The 21,669-nt window shown below is 53.0% G+C and overlaps 1 protein-coding gene across 1 annotated transcript; it reads left to right on the top strand.

Annotated features, from left to right (window-relative positions):
* Nucleotides 1-325: 325 nt before the first annotated feature.
* On the top strand, nucleotides 326-1,368 carry LOC113997343 (olfactory receptor 14C36-like). The gene has a single exon (XM_027739098.2). It carries the CDS (start codon nucleotides 326-328, stop codon nucleotides 1,262-1,264), a length of 939 nt encoding a protein of 312 aa, XP_027594899.2. The 3' UTR covers nucleotides 1,265-1,368.
* Nucleotides 1,369-21,669: the final 20,301 nt, after the last annotated feature.

Raw genomic sequence — 21,669 nt, 5'->3', positions numbered from 1 at the left:
GTAAACTGTGACCAGCAGTTCTGGAAACACTACTTTGATACATTACAAGTGCATTTAATTGGAGGTCACCCTGTGCTCCAAGTTGCCTCTCACTGCACAGCAAGAAGGATTCCTCGGGAGCCCATTCCAGGGTCCCTGCTCTCAGTGCCCCCTTCAGCCAGCAAAACCCAGAGCTCAGGGAGAGGGATGCAGAGAGATCTTCTTGAAAAGAGGCCCTGAATGTTGAATTGCTATGAGACATGCAAGATGTTTTGCTGATTGAGTCTGGTCTAATTCAGTTCTGTCTTTATTCTCCTCAACAGAAAACAATAACCGGAGGCAGCAAATGTCCAACAGCAGCTCCCTCACCCAGTTCCTCCTCCTGGCATTCGCAGACAGGCGGGAGCTGCAGCTCCTGCACTTCTGGCTCTTCCTGGCCATCTCCCTGGCTGCCCTCCTGGCCAACGGCCTCATCCTCAGCGCCGTAGCCTGTGACCACCACCTGCACACCCCCATGGGCTTCTTCCTGCTCAACCTCTCCCTCACAGACCTGGGCTGCATCTGCACCACTGTCCCCAAAGCCATGCACAATTCCCTCTGGGACACCACAACCATCTCCTACATGGGATGTGCTGCACAGGTTTTTCTCCTCATATTCTTTCTTGGAGCAGAGTATTTCCTCCTCACCATCATGTGCTACGACCGCTACGTTGCCATCTGCAAACCCCTGCACTACGGGACCCTCCTGGGCAGCAGAGCTTGTGCCCACATGGCAGCAGCTGCCTGGGCCACTGGGTTTCTCATTGCTCTGCTGCACACAGCCAATACATTTTCCCTGCCCCTGTGCCAGGGCAATGCCCTGGGCCAGTTCTTCTGTGAAATCCCACACATCCTCAAGCTCTCCTGCTCACACTCAGGCTACCGCAGGGAAATTGGACTTATGTCTTTTACTCTCTCTTTAGAACTTGGCTGGTTTGTTTTCATTGTTTTCTCCTATGTGCAGATCTTCAGGGCTGTGCTGAGGATTCCCTCTCAGCAGGGAAGGCACAAAGCCTTTTCCACGTGTCTCCCTCACCTGGCTGTGGTCTCCCTGTTTGTCAGCACTGCCACGTTTGCCCACCTGAAGCCCCCCTCCATCTCCTCCCCATCCCTGGACCTGATGGTGGCAGTTCTGTACATGGTGGTGCCTCCAGCAGTGAACCCCCTCATCTACAGCCTGAGGAACCAGGAGCTCAGGGAAGCCATAAGGAAAACGATGACTGGATGTTTTTTTAAGAAGCAATAAACTGCATCTTTTCTCCTGCAGAACACTCATTGTATAACACATGTTGGGCCCAGCCTGCCTTCTAAAGCTATTGATAGTTTTTGGGGTGGGGGGGCTTTCTTTTTTTTCCCTCTGTTCATGTCATTAGCACTGAAATTTTATTCTTCATCCCATATATCATTCACTCTTTACCTCTTTTTTTTCACCCACAAAATATACAAATCAGGAATCATGCTTTGTGTGCATTTAAACAAAATAAAAGTTTGTGCAAAAAGGTATTTGTCAAACATCCTGCCTGTTTTAGTTTGTATATGAGGAATCACAATCTCTGAGTGTAAGAAAGGACACAAATGCTTTTTTCTAGATTCTTCCTCCAAGACCTCCCCTGAAGCTGGAGGGCATTTCCATGTTTGCAGATGTGGAGGGTAAAAGAGTCCCAGCACTGCCAGGGAGCCCCAGCACTGGGTCTGTTCAGAGCTGCTCTCTTTGCACTCCCACCCTCTCCTTTCCTGTCCGTGCCCAAGGCCTGAGTGCTCTGGCAGCTCAGTCACTGTCCTGCTGTGGGTCAGGCCTGTGAGCACAGGCAGGGACAGGCCCTGGGCACTGCTGGGACAGGGCTGGGCTCCACAACAGCAGTTCCAGCAGCAAAGGGGTTCCCCTCCAGGCACTTCCTGAAGGCTGAGGTCTTTTCCCAACACTGGAATGGAGAAGAAGTCCAAGGAACAGAGTCTCAGAAGTCTTGTTGCTTTGCTTGTTTCTCCATGGAGACAGTGCAGGGAGGTCAGGGACCCACTGGGACTTCAGGGACTGAGGGCTGGGTCAGATGTTGTGTGTTGGTGGCCGATGGCCAATGGAGGTGACAAATGATCTCCAAGTCACCTGCCTGGGGCTCTGCTTGTGAGGGCTCTGATGGCAGGTGAGGACTTGTCTGTAGGAACTCAGGAAGTGCAGGAGAGCACAGAGGATCTGCAGGGACAGCCTGTCCCATCCAGTCAGCAAGGAATGGAGCCCTGGAGCAGAATCCTGCTGGGGTGGAGTTACCAGAGATCAAGTCCTAAATCTGCCTCTGAACTGGTACAGGAGAGTTCTGCAACCCCAGGGGATGAAGCAGGAACAGAGAAAGGACTCTGGCCAGTGACTTGTCTGACCCACAGTGAACTCCCCTTGTGCCTCCCCAGTTCAGGGAGGGCTGTACCAGAGCCAGGGGTGGGCTTTCAGGAGGGTGTCCTGAAGAACTCTCCAGCCCACAGGCTGCATGGAGTGGAGCCCTGCCCTGCCCTTTGTGCTATTGGAAACAGCCCATGGTCCTGCCCAGCCTTGTTCTTGGCTACTGAGCCTCCCAGGACTATGGCAGAGGGTGGAGAGGAGTGATCCCCATCCTGCTGGGTCTGCTCCCCACCCTGACCAGCATGGCCAGTGCAGGGTCAGCCCAGGGTGCCACAGCCCCTCCCTGTGCAGAGCAGCACCTCCAGCTCAGGGCCCTGCAGGGATCCCAGGCTGGGATCTGCAACTGGCCAAGGCAACCTGGACACACTGACCTGGGCAAAGGGATGTCCCTGCAGAAGAGCAAGGCAGCATTTCTGGGCCTGCAGAGAGGAATCCCTGACACAGAGAAACCTCTTTCTGCAGCCCCCCTGGGGACAGGCTGCTCTGTCCCTGGGCCAGGACTCTGGTCTGGACTGGGCAGAGGGGCTGGCACTGAGGGGCACAGTCAGGCTGTGCTGGGCATCTCCTGGAGGTGACACCAGGGCTCCTGCAGTTTCCCTGACCTCCATTTCCTCCTGCCATGCTGAGTGTCCAGCCCCTGAGCTGATGGGGATGCTGAGACTCCCCTCTGTGCCCCAGGAGTTGCTGTGCCCTTCAGAGGGGCTGGGGCTGTGGGGGGAGTGCCCAGAGCTCTGCAGCACCCTGGGCTGGGCACTGCTGTGGGGCCAGACCAGACTGGGCTGCTCCACCAGTTGACCTCTATAATGAAACCACTTTTAATTTTCTCCTGAAGAACCATGAGAATATGTGTTGTGTCCTGAGCACTAAACTGGAACTGTGGGATAATAGAAAAGGTTTTGGTGTCAGGGATATTGAGAAGGCTGGGCAGTGTCACTGGGAGACCTCTCCCAAACCCTTGGAAAGGCCAGAGCCATCCCAGAGCTTCCTGGGGCCTTGGCAAAGGCAGACACGGAACCAGTCTGCAAACAGGGCAGCAAGGAGGGTTGGCAGAGTTCCAGACTGCTCAGGCTCAGCAGGGAAGGGGATAGGGCAAGTCCTCCTGCAGCCATTGCCAGGCATGGGAAGGACAAGGCAGGGATTGCAGATTCCCTGTGGGAGGGAAAAGAAGGGGATGTTGTGTGCCCAGACTTCATCAAGGCCCTTGACATGATCTCCTGTGATCTCCTTAGAGCCAGACTGGTGAGAGCTGGACTGGACAGGGGAAACATGTGGTGGGTGGGAAGTTGAATGACTGATGAGGGTCAAAAGTCATGGCACAAATTCCTCTTGGCAGCAATTCCCAGGTGACATCCATCAGGGACCAGCCCTTGACCATTCCTATGGAACATCTTTATTATGTCTCTGGGTGATGGGATGAAATGCACTTTCCACTCCTTTGTGGATGATGCCAAGTTGCAGCGAGTCTGTGAGAAACCTGGTCTAGTTAATGGTGATTTGTACAAAAAATGTGGTCAAGATGACTGAGTTGGATAAACTTGTCCTGCCATCAGTTGCCCAGCAAGGCCCAAGACAATGAAGAATAAACTCATGGGTCAGAGGAAAGGAAAATCAAAAGGAGGGAAAAAGACCAAACCCAACCAAACCAAACCCAAACAAACACAAAATGACAGAATATGCTGAGCTGGAAGGGACCCACAAGGATCATCCAGTCCAACCCAACTCTTCCATTGCCATCTGCCCCCACCCCAGCAGGCTCTGGAGCAAAGCACAGCTGAGGTCCAGCACAGCTCTGCTCTGACAGAAAGAACCTGCAGTCAGGGACAGGAAGAGGACAAAGTTTTGTTTAACCAGCCTGAGGAATAATGGGCTCAATGACCTCCTGTATTCCTGGGCACTTGAATGACCCTGTGGATCAGGTTTGGTAGCAGGGAGGGGGCTGCAGGTTTCCCTTAGGGAAGAGGAGATCAGGAGTTGACTCTGTGTCAGAGAGAGTCAGTGTCAGGTGGCTCCAAAACGGACCAGCCAGTGCCCAAAGCTGAGCCAAAAAGCAGTTCCAGAGGCACCTGTGTGATAACCTTTTGGAGAAAGGATAAAATCCAGGGTGCTGTAATCCAGAGAGGAGTAAAAGAAATGGGGGAGAAACAACCCTGCAGGCACCAAGGGGAGTAGAGAAGAAGGAGGAGTGAGAGAGCCTTGGTGGGCACCTGGCAGCCAAAAGCCAACCCCCCAGCCCTGAGAGCCACAGCTCAGCCCAGCACAAAAGCTCCTTTAAGTCTGAAGGTTCTTTGCAGCAGCTTTTTAGCAGAGCTGCCAGCTGGGCCATCAAAGGGGATGCTCAGCTGGGTCTGAAACCTGTGGGATCCCTGTCAGCCTTGGCTCTGTAGGAAAGAACTATAGAATCCTAAATAGTTTGAATCAGATGGGACCTTTATACACCAACTAGTCCAATCCCCCTACAATGAACAGGTTCACGTTCAACTAGATCAGATTGCTCACAGCCCTTTCTAACCCAACCTTGAATGTTTCCAAGGGTGGGGCATCTATGATTTCTCTGGGCAACCTGTGCCAGTGTTTCACCACCCTCAGTGTAAAAAATTTCTTCCTCATATCTAGTTCAAATCTGCTCTTTTTTAGTTGAAAACCATTATCACTTGTCTTATTACAACTAAGTCTGTGCCCATCCTTCTTATAGGTATGATCTCAGGAGCTCCTGACAAGCCTTGACCAAACCAGCTGAGCAATGAAGTGTCCCTGGACTGGACCAAGTGCTGCTGGATGATCAATGTGGGAACAATTTGGAGTGGAACATTTGGGGAACACAGGAAAATCAGTCATCCCATGGAAGCCTTGGAATATTCCCTACCTGAATCAGAACCCAAATGGAACAGTTTGGATACAATTCCCAAATATTTGGGAAACTCCAGTCATTCCTGATGGAAATTCAGGATGGAAATTCCACCAGGATGGAAATTCAGCAGATCACTAAAGCCAGTCACCTTGGGAGCCCACAGCCAGCGGGGCTGAGGGAGGCCCTGGCAGCTCCCCAGCACCTCCCTCTCAGTGGGACACCTCTGGCAGCCTCTCCCAGCTCGGGAACCCTCCAGTTTGCAACACTCCAAAGACCCTCGCTGATGCCCAGGACAATTCTGATCCCCCTCAACAAACACTCCTCCAGCTGTGACCCTGGTCTGTTGGGAAACACAAAGGGATTTGGGGGAGTGTTTCCCTGACAACAAGGAGAATTTGGGAGAGGGACCTTTCCACCCCCAGCTCTTGATGTGTCCACACATCTCTGCCTGGGTGTGGGTGTGAATTGACTGTGGTGGGAATGTTGTTATTGTGAATCTCTAATTCAGTCACTGTTAAAATTGTAGCAAATGCTATTGAACCAGTTGATAATTGTTCAATTGGTGAATAATTAAATGCTACTAATCTCTTTTGCCCCCTTATCTCTGGATCCAAATCCTTTCCGCCCTGACCCTCTTGCATCCCAAGGCTTTGTGTAAATCATTCCCTTTCATAAAAATATATATATTTTTCGTGACGTCCACTTTAAAATATTCCTCCTTAGCTAAACTACAAAACAACTCTAATTAGTTGTTTATGTCTTGAAGACATAAAGACAATTAAAGGAAGGGAAATTATTTGTTTTTCCGTGTTTTAATGGGCCCTACGGTGTGTTTGGAGTTGCATCAGCTGTCAGTCCAAGATGGGCCATGTCAGAACTGGTGAGGTTGGGGGCTGAGGAGCAAGGTTGATCATCCAGGGTCAGTCTGGATCTCCTGAGGAGACACTCAGCATCAAGATCACTTGGAGAACACCTCTATCACCTCTCCTCTGAACTAAAAAATATCCATAATTGAATTAAAAGAAAAAAAAGTACAAATTTTGAAGACTTGTTTTGAAATTGCCTTGAAGACAATTAAAGGAAGACAAAGAGATCCTGAGGGATTTCTGGAATTTAATGAGCCCCACGGTGTGTTTGCAGCCCAGCCCATGATCCTGAGGTACTGACAGAAGATTGAAGCAGCTGCTGAAGAAGTCAGAAGCCAAAGTCCAAGTGCCTTGAAGCATTGCTGGGCCCCACTGAGGGCAGGCACTGCCAAAGCCTCCCCAGGGACTCCTTGGAGCAGCTCCTTGGAGGCCAGGAGTGCAGGCAGACAGAGGCTCTGGGCAGGCCCCTGCAATGCTGAGCAAAGCCTGCCTTGGTTTTGTGGAGCACAAAGGCCAAGGGCTGAGCCCCAGGCCCTGGCCCAGCAGATCCTGTCCCTCCCGGCTGGCTCAGGGCTGTTTGGGGGCACTGGGATGGGAGGGGGAGGAACAACAAAGGCCCAAAACTGGGCAACCCCTGCCAGGCTCCTGAGGGAGGGGCGAGGCAGAACCCAAGGGCAGAACCTGCCAGGAAAGTTGCTTGTGGTGGCCTGAGTGGCAGAGGCAGCTGCCAGAGGCAAGGGGACAAAGGCCTGGGTGCCTTTGGGCCTTGCAGCCCTGCCAGAGCCCTTGGCCATCTCTCCTGCAGGCTGTCCTGCCCTGGCCCTGCTGCTGCTCTGGCCTTGCAGGCTGCACACCCCCCTCCTGCTTTCCCACCCCCTCCCAGCAGCATTTCTAGACCCTCCCTGATGGCTCTGCACCAGCTCTGGCTGTTCCCTGGAACACAAAGCCATGGGCTGATCCTGACTCCCTCTGGGTGACCTCTTGCAGCACAAGGGTCCCTATTGAGTGATATTTCTTTTTCTTCACCTTCAGTCTGAACTTTGAATGCTACTCTTTGTGGAGATTTCATTCTATTTCCAATATGGAGAAAAGTTCCATCCTGTCAGATCTCCCCTAGGCCCTCTCCAATTCTTCCTCATTCCTCCAGAATGGGGAACCTCACAGACAGACAGACCAGTCCAGATGTGGTGACCCCAGGGCTGAGTCCAGGGGGGTGACAACTCCCTTGTCTGGGTGCCCACACTCCCCCTAAGGCAGCCCCATGTGCAGTTGGCCTTAAATCAAGGGGCCATTCTGATTCTTTGTAATGTCACGGAATCAAGTGGCACCGTGACACTGCAGGGCCTCATGGAACCAAAGGAATGCAGGGACACTGTGGAATCTCATGGAACCAAGGGACCATTGTGACATGTGGGGTCTCTTTGGAACAAAAGGAACCCTGAGACATCTCAGAACCTCCTGGAACCAAGGGGCCACTGTGCCTGCCCAGAACTCCATGGAATCAAGCAGAGCCGCTGCCTCCCCCCCGCCGCCGCACGGACCGGAGTCGCCGGCTCTGCCCCGCTTGGACACCTCTGGAGTCAGCGTGTTCTTGGGCAGCACAACTGATCTCAGACCAGAGAGTTTCCCACATTTTGCTTTGCCCCCTCTTTCCCCTGGTTTTGTTCTTTGTTCTTTGTTCATTCAGGAGGAAAAGGGGGAAGGGAGGCACGTGTTGATCCCTGTTCTCACCTGTTTACAAAAGGGAGTTGGGGCAGGAGCAGAGAGAGGAGACAATTTGAACTCTTCTGTTGGTATTGCTGGTTTTGCTGTTATATTTCTTGTCAGTCAGCTCTTATTTTTTTCACTTATACCTCCTTGTATTTTGTCTCCCTGTAGTGGTGGGGAATAAAAGGGGAGTGAGTTATTTTATTGGAGTTCCCACCGCAATATGTGTTTTTAAACCTGGACAGGTTGCTCAAGGGCTCCCTAAAATTTGGCATCATTCACAAAGGACTTGAAAATACATTTTGTCCCATTGTACAGAGGGATAATAAAGATGTTATACAGTGGTGTTCAAGGGCTGGTCACTGGGGGATTTCACCAGGAAGTTGCTGACAAGAGGACTTTGTACCATGGATTTTATTTGACCCTCTTCATTCAGCCAACTTCCCACCCACCACATCTTCCACATCTTCAGTCCAGCTCTCACCAGTCTGGCCATAAAGAGACCACAGCAGACCATGTCAAGGGCCTTGATAAAGTCTGGGCACACAACATCCTCTTCTATTCCCTCCCACAGGGGTTCTGCAATCCCTGCCTTGTCCTTCCAATGCCTGGGAATGGTTGCAGGAGGACTTGCCCTATCCCCTTCCCTGCTGAGCCTGAGCAGTCTGGAACTCTCCCAACCCTCCTTGCTGCCCTGTTTGCAGACTGCTTCCATGTCTGCCTTTGCCAAGGCCCCAGGAAGCTCTGGGCTGGCTCTGGCCTTTCCAAGGGTTTGGGAGAGGTCTCCCAGTGACACTGCCCAGCCTTCTCAATAGCCCTGACACCAAAACCTTTTCAACATTCCACACTTCCAGAGGAGTGCCCAGGACACAACACAAGTTGTCCTGGTGGTTCTGGAGAATGAGAAGGGATTTCTTCCTCGAGGCCAACCCCTCCACATGGATTTGAGCGCAGCTGAAAGGTTTCCTCATCATTTTCCCCAGTGCCTCCCTGCCCTGAAGGTTTCTGGCCCTCAGGCTGGAGCTGAGGGGGTTGGGCAGGTGCCTGAGGAGGGGGTAGAACAAGGGCTGTGTCCAGCTGTGCCAGGAGGGCTGTGCTGGGCAAGGATGAGGAGGCTGCAGAAAACAGTGGCACTGGGGAGGTGAGAGGAGCAGGTGGAGAGACCTTGTGCCTGCCCACGCTGGGCAGGAGCTGCCCCAGGATGGCAGCTCTGAAGCACTCCCAGGATGTCCCTGTGAACAGGAGGGGAAGACTGGATCTGAAAATGGAACCTGGAAAGCAGAGAGCAGGAGTGTCATGGTGATACTGCAGGAGAGTTCCAGCCCTGGAGCAAGGTGACAGAAGAAGTGACCCAGTACATTGCAGTGGCCTCAGAAGATCCCACAGCATCCTGGAGATGCTGGAAGGGAGCCCAGCTCTGCTTCACAAGTTCCCAGGGCCTGTCCCTGCCTGTGCTCCAAGGGCTTCCAGCCCCCAGGACTGTACTCAGAGAGCACTCAGGTCTTACAGCAAGAAAGGGGCTCAGGAGGACAGTGTGGAAGTGGCAAGAGAGCAGCTCTGGGAAGACCAAGCCCTGCTGCTCCCTGGCAGTGCTGCTGGGCTGGGATTATTGTCCCCTTCCTGTTTGCCAATACACCCTGTCCTGCAGTGTGCTGTCCTTTAGGAACATCTGAGAAGAAGGGTCTTGGACAAAGAAGGCACTGCAGGGTCTTTTATTTGTTTAAATATTTAGAGAGCACAATTCATCATTTGTACAGTCTCAGTGTCAAAATCAAAAGATGGACACTAAATTAGAAGGCAGATGCATAATAATATTTAATTGCAGAGAAAATTATTACAAGAAGAATGTGATGACCTGCAAGAAAAACCTGAGCAGGAAAGCAGGGCCATTAAGGAGTCCCATTCTGAATGCTACACACCAGAAAACTGGTGCTTTATTGCTCCTGAAAAGCATCCAGCCATCATTTTTCTCAGGGCATCCTTGAGCTCCTGGTTCCTCAGGCTGTAGATGAGGGGGTTCAGTGCTGGAGGCACCACCGAGTACAGAACTGCCACCACCAGGTCCAGGGATGGGGAGGAGATGGAGGGGGGCTTGAGGTAGGCAAATGGGCCAGTGCTGACAAACAGGGAGAGCACGGTCAGGTGAGGGAGGCACGTGGAAAAGGCTTTGTGCCGTCCCTGCTGAGAGGGGATCCTCAGCACAGCCCTGAAGATCTGCACATAGGAGAACACAATGAAAATGAAACAACCAAATACTAAAGAGATGGAAAACAAGAGAAGCCTGAGTTCCCTGATGTAAGAGTGTGAGCAGGAGAGCTTTAGGATGTGTGGGATTTCACAGAAGAACTGGCCCAGGGCATTGCCCTGGCACAGGGGCAGGGAAAATGTACTGGCTGTGTGCAGCAGAGCAGTGAGAAACGCAGTGGCCCAGGCAGCTGCTGCCATGTGGGCACAAGCTCTGCTGCCCAGGAGGGTCCCGTAGTGCAGGGGTTTGCAGATGGCAACGTAGCGGTCGTAGCACATGATGGTGAGGAGGAAATACTCTGCTGAAATGAAAAAGAAAAGTAAAAAGAGCTGTGCAGCACATCCCATGTAGGAAATGGTTCTTGCATCCCAGAGGGAATTGTGCATGGCTTTGGGGACAGTGGTGCAGATGCAGCCCAGGTCTGTGAGGGAGAGGTTGAGCAGGAAGAAGCCCATGGGGGTGTGCAGGTGGTGGTCACAGGCTACGGCGCTGAGGATGAGGCCGTTGGCCAGGAGGGCAGCCAGGGCGATGGCCAGGAAGAGCCAGAAGTGCAGGAGCTGCAGCTCCCGCCTGTCTGCAAATGCCAGGAGGAGGAACTGGGGCATGGAGCTGCTGTTGGGCATTTGTTGCCTCTGGACATGGGGACCTGTTCAAGGAGGAAAGGACAGACTTCTCTGTGAAAAGCCAAAGCCCTTTCTCAGAGGCCCATCCCTGCTCCTCAACACTTCCCCTTTGACCATGTCCAGGTGTCCTTCCTTCCCCTGGTTGCTGGAGTCCTGATTGCTGCTGGCCAAGTGTTCTGTGAGCAGCAGGACCTCAGCCTGCAGGACACTGGGCAGTCAGCCCTGCTCCCCCCAGTCAGGGCACGGGAACAGTGAGGGCAGGGCCAGTCCTGAGGGGTGAACTTTGACAAAGAATCTGCTCCTAAGGCACAGCAGCTTGTCAGCTACAGCACTGCCAGGGTGCAGGCAGGGGGACAGCAGAAGGCAGAGGGAGAGATTCTGCTGCACTCCGGGAGAACAGAGAGGCCTGTGAGGCAGGAGGATTGTCTGAGGCCTAGTGCAGAGTGAGGGGAGCTGCTCTGTCCCTCTGTCCTGTGCCAGCTGCCCTGCACTTGCACCTTTCTGAGACACAGTTCAAAGTTACGCTCCTGTGTTCCCCTGGTGAGCAGAGGGACCCACGGCAGAGAAATTGGCTCCCCCTTTCCCAAAGTCAGGGACAGTCAGCTCATTCCCAGCCTCCCAGAGCCCAGAGCCCCCCGGGACACAGAGAGCTGGGACACCTCCTTGCTGTGCTCAGCCCTGCACAGGAGGAGCCCCAGGGGCTGGGCCTGACTCGGCAGCTCAACCTGCCATTCCCAGAGAACCTGTCAGCAAGAGCAGGAGCACCAGAGCAAGGCAAGGGGAGAGACAGCCGGGCCCTGAGGAAAGGCTTTCCCTTCCCAGCCCTGCACAGCCCCTCCCAGGCAGCCCCAGGGCAGGACAGTCCCCTCAGGCCCTGCTCAGCAGCAAATGGGCACAGGGCAGCAGAGATGCCCTCCATCCCTCCTGCTGCTCTGCCTGCCCAGGAGGTGCCTGAGGGCCCAGAGCCCCCGGGCTGAGGGCTGTGCTGGCTGGGAGGGGACACAAGAGCTGTGCTGCTCAGGGAAGGGGTCTGCACTGCAGGGCAGGGCCGGGAGGTGCCACATCTGCCCTGCAACAGGGCTGCCCTCAGCATTCCCTCCCTCCCTGCCCCTGTCTCTGCTGCCTGGAGCTGTCCCAGCTGGGAGCTGGTCCTTGGGCCCCGTGGTCCTTCCCTGCCAGTGCTCCCAGAGCCCAGCTCAGCCCCTGAATGCACAGCTCAGCCCTGCAGCTGCTCAGGCTGTGCAGGGATTAAAGAAGAGCTCAGCCCAAGCCTGGGGACAGTGGGAAGGTGCTGCTGGCTGGATCTGGAGGCTGGTGAGGGTGAGGGCACTGGCTGAGGGTCTCAGGAAACATCAGCACAATGGTTTAAGAGTCTCAGCCCCTGCTCTTAACTGTCCAGCTGAGTTTCCATTCCTACCAGGTTGAAAGAAAAGTAGAAGCACAGATTGATGAAAGCAGAGACCCAAGCAGAAAAGTCTGGCCCTGAAGGTGCTCATGAAAAGTTGCATCAAAATGCCCTGGCCATGAGCTGGAGCTCCGAGCAGCCCTTGCCCAACCAGCACCCTCTCAACAGCAGAAGAAACCTGTCCTGCCCTGCCAAGAGTCACTCCTTCCACGCACAGCTTCACTCCACAGTGCTGTGGGAGCTCCCCAGGAAGAGTGAGAGGTGACCCCAGCAGTGACAGATCCCCTGCCCTGGCAAAGAGCCCTCTGGGCTGCAGGACCCTGCTCTGCAGGACAGCCCTGGGCACCCCTGGCTACACCCCCCCTTCACACCCTGCAGCTGTCCCTGGAAGGAGCCATCCTGCCCTGTCCCTCTGATGGTGCCACAGAGAAGCCCTGCCCTGGAGCTCCTCCTGCTCCTCTGCAACAGAGAAACTGTGGGAGTCCTCCTAAAAGATCCTCCAGGCTGTGGGATGTGCCAGTTTTGGCAGATTCCTCCAGGCACACAAGCAACATTGTCCTGCATGCACAGACTTACCATAGAGAGGCTGTGAAAATCTCTCCCCCACTGAAGGTTCAGTGCACTGTCTTTTCAATCCTGATTCCCTTTAACCTTTTCCTGCCTGGCTCCCTTCCCCTCGGTGCTGCAGGCAGTGCCCTCAGCCCTGCTGGGCTGTGCAGAGGAGCTGCTCACCAGCAGAGCTGTCTCTTTGAAGCTCTTCTTGCTTGCCAGGAGCTCCCTGTGTGCCAGGAGCCCGGCCCAGCTCAGCAGCACAGCAACAGCCCCAGGCATTTCATGACCCTCAGGGGGGTTTGTCCTTGTTTACATGAGACTCAGTCCCTGAGAGGAAGTTCAAACAACTTCTCAAGAAGTCAAAATGAGATTGAAACACTGAAGTTTCTTGTAGTGCTAATGAGTCTCACTGAAGGACACAACTGAGAACGTGTCCCCAGGTTCCAGTTAGAGCAGAAAACTGCAGACAGTGATGACAAGGATGGACAAGCAAGGGAAAGGTGGCTCTGATGCTGAATAAACCTTGACTTGTTTCTTTAATCCAGAGGACCAAGGCCTGACCCTCAGCGCCCAGGAAGGGACATCCTGCCTCATTCCTCAGGGCTTTTCCTGGGGCACTGGGATGTGGGATGTGCAATGCCAAGGGCAGGACCATGGGGTGGCACCTGCCAGGCTGCTGAGCAGGGACAAGGAGGCCGTGAGGCCCCAGGGCTGCAAGGGGCACTCCCCTCCTCCTGGCATCAGGGGCACAGACAGCAGCCATGGCCAAAGGCCTGCAGAAGGTGGCTCTGTCAGGGCCTTTCAGCTTCTCCCCTGCCCTGTCTCCTCTCCAGCCCAGGCTGTCCTACGGTGTCCATGCCCTGCCCCTTTCCCTGCAGGCTGTCGTCATCCCCCCGGCTGCCCCACCTGGCTGGCACCTTCCTGCACTGACATCTCTGCGTCCTCCCTGGCTCTTCCTGCACACACAAAGCCTTGGGCTCATCCAGACTTCTCCTGGGTGACGTGTTGCAGCCCAGTGTTTTCCATGGAGTGAAATTCTTTTTTCCTCACGTCCACTCAGGACCTCCCCAGCTGCACTTGGCATTAATTCTTTCTTTCTCATGCTCCTTTCTGCTCTGACAAAAGGATCCACTATCTCTAAATCCTCCCTTCAAGCCCTCTGAGGGCTGTCTTGTGCTGTCCTCAGTCTCCACACCACTGAGACCACAGCTCCTTAGCCCCTCTCTAGTGCTCATGTGCTTGAGACATTTAAAGCCCATCTTGAGAGATCTCTGGACACTCACTAATGTTTTTGCAGATGAAAATATCATGCTCATAGTCTAAGGAAATCACAGTTGCCATGACAACCAGCATGCATTCTCATTGCTATTGTCAGTTACCATGGCAAATAGAATAAATTCTCATTGCCACAGTCAGTTACCATGGCAACCGTAATACATTATCATTGCTATGGTCGGTTCCCATGGCAACCATAATACATTCCCATTGCTACAGTCATTTACTGTGGCAAACAGCATACTTCCCACTGCTATGGTCAGTTACCATTGCAACCATAATACTTCCCACTGGTACAGTCAGTGACCATGGCAACCAGCATACATTCCAATTGCTATGCTCAGTGACCATGGCAACCATCATACATTGCCATTGCTATGGTGAGTTACCATGGAAATCATCATACAGTCGCATTGATATGGTCGGTTACCATGGCAACCATCATACATTCCCACTGCTATGGTCAGTTACCACGGCAAACAGCATATATTCTCATTGCCACGGTCAGTTAAAACAGCAACTACCGTACATTCCCATTGCTAAGGTCAGTTACCATGGCAACCATCAGACATTCCCATTCCTACAGTCAGTTACCGTGGCAACGATCATACTTTCCCACTGGTATGGTTGGTTACCATGGCAACCAGCATACATTCTCATTGCCATGGTAAGTTACCACGGCAACCATCATACATTGCCATTGGTACAGTCAGTTACCATGGTAACCATCATACATTCCCTTTTCTACAGTCAGTTACTACAGCCAACCATCATACTTCACACTGGTACAATCGGTTACCATGGCAACCGTCACACATTCCCATTTCTATGGTCAGTTACCATGACAAACATCACACATTCCCACTGCTACACACAGCTACCATGGCAACCATCACACATTCCCGTTGCTATGGTCAGTTACCATGGCAACCATCATACATTCCCGTTACCACAGTCAGTTACCATGGCAACAAACATACTTCCCACTGCTACAGTCAGTTACCATGGCAACTGGCATACATTACAATTGCCATGGTCATTACCACGGCAACCATCATACATTCCCATTGCTATGGTCAGTTACCATGGCAACCAGCATACATTCCCATTGCTATGGTCGGTTACCATGGCAACCAGCATACATTCCATTGTTACAGTCAGGCACCATGGCAACCATCAGACATTTCCATTGTTATGGGCAGTTACCATGGAAAACAGCATACATTCTCATTGCTAGTCAGTTACCATGGCAACCATCATACTTCCCACAGGTACAGTCAGTTACCAATGGCAACCAGCATATATTCCCGTTGCTACAGTTAGTTACCATGGCAACCATAATACATTCCCATTTCTACTGTCAGTTACCATAGCAAACATCATACATTGCCATTTCCACAGTCAGTTACCCTGGCAACCATCACACAGTCCCATTGCTACTATCAGTTACTATGGCAACCATCATCCAGCCAGGTTGCTGCGGTCAGTCACTATGGAAACCAGCATACAATCCAATTGCTATGGTCGGTTACCATGGAAACCATCATACATTCCCATTCCTACAGTTGGTTACCATGGAAACCATCATACATTCCCATGCTACAGTCAGTTACCAAGGTAATCATCATACATTCCAACTGTTACGGTTGGTTACTATGGCAACCACCATATATTCCCAGTGCTATTGTCGGTTACCATGGTACCCATCACACATTCCCATGGCTGTAGTCGGTTACCATGGCAACCATCCTACATTCCCTTTGCTGTGGTCGGTTACCATGGCAACCATCACACATTCCCATTGCTGTGGTTGGTTACCATGGCAACCATCATACGGTCCACTGCTACAATCAGTTGCCATGGTAACCATCATACAGCCACGTTGCTATGATCGGTTAGCATGGCAACCATGTGAATTCCCATTTCTGTGGTCAGTTATCATGGCAACCATCATACCGTCCCATTGCTATCGTCAGTTACCATGACAACCAGCATACATTCCCATTGCTACAGTCAGTTATCATGGCAATCATCATACTTCCCACTGCTGTGGTCAGTTACTATGGCAACCAGCATGCATTCTCATTCCCACGGTCAGTTACCATAAGAACCACCATACATTCCCATTGCTACAGTAGGTTACCATGGCAACCATCATACATTAGGATTGCTATGGTCAGTTACCATGGAAACCATCATACAGTCACGTTGCTATGATTGTTTACCATGGCAACTAACATACATTCTCATTGCTACGGTCAGTTCCCATGGCAAACATCATACATTCCCGTTGCTACAGTCAGTTACCATGGTAACCAACATACTTCCCACTGGTACAGTCCGTTACCATGGCAACCACAAAACATTGTCATTTCTATGGTCAGTTACTGTGGCAACCATCATACATTCCTGTTGCTACAGTCAGTTACCATGGCAAACGTCATACTTCCAGTTGCTACAGTCAGTTTACCATGGCAACCATGACACATTTCCATTGCTACGGTCAGTTACCGTGGCAATCATCATACTTCCCACTGCTATGGTCAGTTACCATGGTAACCATCATACTTCCCACTGCTACGGCCGTTTACCATTGTAACCAGCATACATTCCCGCTTCTGTGGTCAGTTACTATGACAACCATTATACATTCAAATTGCTACGGTCAGTTACCATGGCAACCATCATATTTCCCTTTCGTACAGTCAGCTACCATGGCAACCATCACACATTTCCATTGCTACGGTCATTTACCACAGCAAGCATCAATCATTCCTGTTGCTACAGTCACCATGGCAAACATCACATATTTCCATTGTAACGGTTTGTTACCATGGCACCATCACAGATTCGCATTGCTATGCTCGGTTACCATGGCAACCATCATAAAGTCACATTCCTATGGTCAGTTACCATGGTAACCGGAATACATGCCTGTTGTTACAGTCAGTTACCATGGCAACCGGAATACATTCCCAGTGCTATGGTCGGTTACCATGGCAACCATCATGAAATCACATTCCTATGGTCAGTTACCATGGCAACCGGAATACATGCCTGTTGTTACAGTCAGTTACCATGGCAACTGCAATACATTCCCAGTGCTATGGTCGGTTACCATGGCAACCAGCATAGATTTCTGTTGTTACAGTCAGTTACCATGGCAACCATCAGACATTTCCATTGCTATGGGCAGTTATCATGGCAACCAACATACATGCCTGTTGCTATGGTGGGTTACCATGGCAACCAGCATACATTCCCATTACTACAGTCAGTTTCTATGGGAACCTCTTGGTTCCTCTTGAACAGAAGCAGATGCAGATGAGCCTCCCTCTTGTCCACCAACCTTTAGAGCAGCTGTGCTCTAAAGGCCTGTGTGCCAAGGGGTGTCTTGACCAAGACTCTGCAGAAACCTCTGGGACTCTTTGCATCCTGTCGTGGTGCCTTTCCGGTGAATTCCAGGGTTATCAAAGACAACTGGAATGGGATCTTTGTCTCACTCCACAAGGTCAACCAAGCCAGTCTCTTCTCTGACCCTCACCCACAAAAGTTCACCCAATTTCTTCATCCCCTAGAGCAGCTCCACAGGTCCCAGAAGCTCCTTCCCGCTGAGGACACCTCTCTCCTGCTCTTTCTCTCCTGTGTCTCCTTGGCCTTCTCTCCCAACCCATCACAGCCCTGCAACCTGGGAACTGTCTCAGCAGGCCTGGGCTGTTATTGCCTGCAAGTGGAATGCAGAGAGACTTGGGGCTGCAGCTCCTCCTGCCTGTGCCCCACACGCAGGGCATTGGGGCCTGTCTGGCTGCAGCCCCTCAGTGGGGCACTGGGGGTAAGAACAGACTTGCAGTGGGGAAAGCTGCTCTGAAAGCCCTGAGAGCTGGGGTGTGCAGAGGCTTTGCTGACAATGGCCCTGGGGGTGGACGTGCTGGGACTCAGGCCCAGGGGGAAAATCCCAGGCCTGATCCCTGAGGAGATCAGCACATGCTGCTGAAATGCTGGGGGAGAGAAGAGCCAGCAGAGGGAGGAAACAAGTGTGGACAGCCTGGGCTGATGTGCTTTGGACTCGTGCCTGGCCCGGCCTTGGCTGGGCAGAGAAGGGACAGCCTTTGTGTCCCTGCAGGGCTGGGATTCACTCCCTGCCCCAAAGGCCCCCAATGTGTCTGAGAAGCCCTGGGTGGTGCCTGTCCCACAACTGCTGGGAATGGGGATGGGGTTCCTGCACAGGCCCTGTGCTGTCCATGGCAGCTGCTGCACTTGTGCTGCAGAGCCCTGGCACCTCCCCTGGCACTACAGGCCCCTCTTTGGCTGTTCAATCCAGGCTCAGCTGCCCCGAATTAGGTTTAGCAGTGAAGGGATGTCCAGGAGACAATGGCCATTGTGCTCTGAGGACATGTAGAAAATACCTCTGATAAAGAACAGGAGAGAGACCTCTCTCCCTGTGCCACCTGACTCCATTTGGTCACCTGAGCACCTCTAGGGGCTGCCCTGGACAGAAGGAACAGTGACAGGTTCCCCTGTCCTACATGTGGGCACCTTCTGCCACTGAAGTTGGCCAAAGCAATGTCCCAGCAGCCTCCAAGAAGATCCCACAGCTGCTGCCCTGTCCCTAGGAACTGCTCCACTGGAGCCTGCAGTTCCCAGCAGGAATCTCGGTCACCTCTGGCCCTTCAGAAGGAACCAGCGCTTTGTGTCCCAGCAGGTCACTCCTGGCTTTGGTCTTCATTCATTGCCATGGGAGCTGGGACAAGGAGTCACCTGCAGGGGCCTGTTTTGGGCCCACTGAAGTGGGGCAGGAGGAATCCCAGCCCATGGGGGTTGTGGAGGGAGTTGAGTGTCCTTCTGGCCCCAGGTCTGCAGAGCCACAAGGAGACACCTCTGTTGACTCAGCTGAGTCCCTTCCCTCAGTGCAGGTGAAGGAGATCCCTCCTGGGCTCTGTCTGGGTTTCCTGTCTAATGATGGGACATGAAAAGGGGACTCTTGGACTTAACTCTGTGTCTGTTTGGTAAAATGACAGTGCTGAAAGAAGTGTCTGTGCCCAGCTGAGAGAAGGCACATCATTATTTCCTTCAGCTGTGTGCCAGCAGGTTCCCCTGGAGCCCCAGGGACAGCTGGAGGGAGCCCAGAGGGGCAGAGAAAGGGCTGCCTGGGGCTGTTGCTGTGCTGCTGAGCTGGGCTGGGCTCCTGGCACACAGGGAGCTCCTGGCAAGCAAGAAGAGCTTCAAAGAGACAGCTCTGCTGCTGAGCAGCTCCTCTGCACAGCCCAGTAGGGCTGAGGGCACTGCCTGCAGCACCCAGGGCACAGGAGAGAAGGCAGAGAGATGAGAGGCAGCCTGGGCTGGGAGGTGACTGAGCTCTCACTTATGGGAGAAACCTTCTCAGGATTTCAACGAAGAATTCTCTGGCTGTAGGAAAGTTCAACTTGCCTGGCTGTAGGAAAGTTCAACAAGCTGGCACATCCCACAGCTTCTAGGATCTTTCAGCAGGACTCTCCCAGTTGCTGCAGAGCAGGGGAAGTGGCCATATGGCAGAGCAGGGCAGGAGCTGCAGGCAGCAAGGGCAGAGAGGAGAAGGGAGCAGGAGGTTCAAGGGATCCTGGGCTGGGAGGACAGGGCAGAGCTGCTCAGGGCAGGAACCTTGCCAGCCCTTTGCCACGGTCAGGCTGTGGCTGCAGAGCAGTGCAGGTGAGTTCCTGCAAGTGCCTCTCCCAGCTGCCAAATGGCAGCAGTGGCAGGAGCTGTCAGGATGGCTCTGCTGGATTTGCTGGGGTGCAGCAGGAGAAGCTGCTGCAGAGCAGGACTTGCTGCTGCCCCCTCAGCGGCCCAGGGCCAGAAGGTTCCCTGTGCCAGGGCTGGCTGTGGGGTGGGAAGGTGGGGGTGCAGCCAGGGGTGCCCAGGGCTGTGGGGCAGAGCAGGGTCCTGCCCCCAGGGCTCTGTGTGCTGGGGCAGGGACTCTGCTGCCTGCCAGGAGCAGCTCTCAGCCCGGCCAAGGAGCTGCCATGGGGCTGGGGGAGAAGGGCTGTGGAGAAGGAACAACTCCTGGGAGGGCAGAGCAGGGCAGAGTCCTTCTGATCTCCAAAGTGGGCTGCAGGGATGAGGGCTGGTCACAGCTCCAGATCAAAGCAGGAAATTTCCCAGAAGGTATTTGCAAGAGGCACAGACAGGGGGTACCTTCAAGAGAATGAACCAGTTCTTTCAGTGTTATACTCTGGATTGTCTGGGTGCTGACTGTGACAGAGAAAAATAATCTCTGAGCACAGGAGGAGACACTGAAACTTGAACTCTGTTAGATTAGAGGAGATTGAACCTGAGAGTGTCAGACATTAAAACTGCCTTATAGACAGCATCAGTGTCACTTTTTCAGCCCTGGGCCCAGGGAAGCAGCTGCTGGCAGGGACAGCTCCAGGCAGCAGAGCCCTGGACAGGGAGTGGGGGGCAAGAGCCCCCAAAGGTCTTGGGGAGGGGGCATTCAGGCAGCTCTGGAGGCCCTTCCCTGCATCTCTGCTGGGAATTGTGTGCTGGGCCATAGAAATGAGGATTCCTGCAGTGGAAAAGAACTTTCCCAGGTGTGATGGTAGAAATAGAAAACACAGGTACAATTATTCTAACTTCAGACTAAGCTTCTGCTCTGCAGCCCCAGCTCTTCTGATTCAATACAGTAGAGATGGAACTTTTGTATTCAAGGTCTCTTACATCTGACATTCCCTGTGTGTGTGAGAGCTCTACCAAAAAATTCCATGTCCCCCTGGACCAGAGCAAAACTGACTCCTTGGCAGTGCATTTGGTGACATTTGACACATTGATTTCTTGTAGCAATGGAGTGGCTTTTTCACAGAGGTCTGTCTTAACTGTTCCCTGTCCTTTCATTTTTTGAACAGACCCTGTGCTAAGAAGCAGCAAATGTCCAACAGCAGCTCCATGCCCCAGTTCCTCCTCCTGGCATTCGCAGACAGGCGGGAGCTGCAGCTCCTGCACTTCTGTCTCTTCCTGGCCATCTCCCTGGCTGCCCTCCTGGCCAACGGCCTCATCCTCAGCGCCGTAGCCTGTGACCACCACCTGCACACCCCCATGGGCTTCTTCCTGCTCCACCTCTCCCTCACAGACCTGGGCTGCATCTGCACCACCGTCCCCAAAGCCATGCACAGTTCCCTCCAGAACAACACAACCATCTCCTACAAGGCATGTGCTGCACAGCTCTTTTTCTTTTATTTCTTCATGTCAGCAGAGTTTTTCCTCCTCACCATCATGTGCTACGACCGCTACGTTGCCATCTGCAAACCCCTGCACTACGGGACCCTCCTGGGCAGCAGAGCTTGTGCCCACATGGCAGCAGCTGCCTGGGCCGCTGGGTTTCTCTATTCTCTGCTGCACACAGCCAATACATTTTCCCTGCCCCTGTGCCAGGGCAATGCCCTGGGCCAGTTCTTCTGTGAAATCCCACACATCCTCAAGCTCTCCTGCTCACACTCAGGCTACCTCAGGGAAACTGGGCTCACTGTGGTTATTGCCTGTTTAATGTTTGGTTGTTTTGTTTTCATTGTTTTCTCCTATGTGCAGATCTTCAGGGCTGTGCTGAGGATCCCCTCTCAGCAGGGACGGCACAAAGCCTTTTCCACGTGCCTCCCTCACCTGACCGTGCTCTCCCTGTTTGTCAGCACGTTATTCTTTGCCTACCTGAAGCCCCCCTCCATCTCCTCCCCATCCCTGGATCTGGCCCTGTCAGTTCTGTACTCAGTGG

Source organism: Pipra filicauda, unplaced genomic scaffold (genome assembly GCF_003945595.2).
Source record: "Pipra filicauda isolate LSUMZ 115617 unplaced genomic scaffold, ASM394559v2 scaffold850_size66139_pilon, whole genome shotgun sequence".
Taxonomy (NCBI): domain Eukaryota; kingdom Metazoa; phylum Chordata; class Aves; order Passeriformes; family Pipridae; genus Pipra; species Pipra filicauda.
The sequence above is the reverse complement of the archived record's forward strand: the minus strand, read 5'-3'. Positions and strand labels throughout refer to the sequence as shown.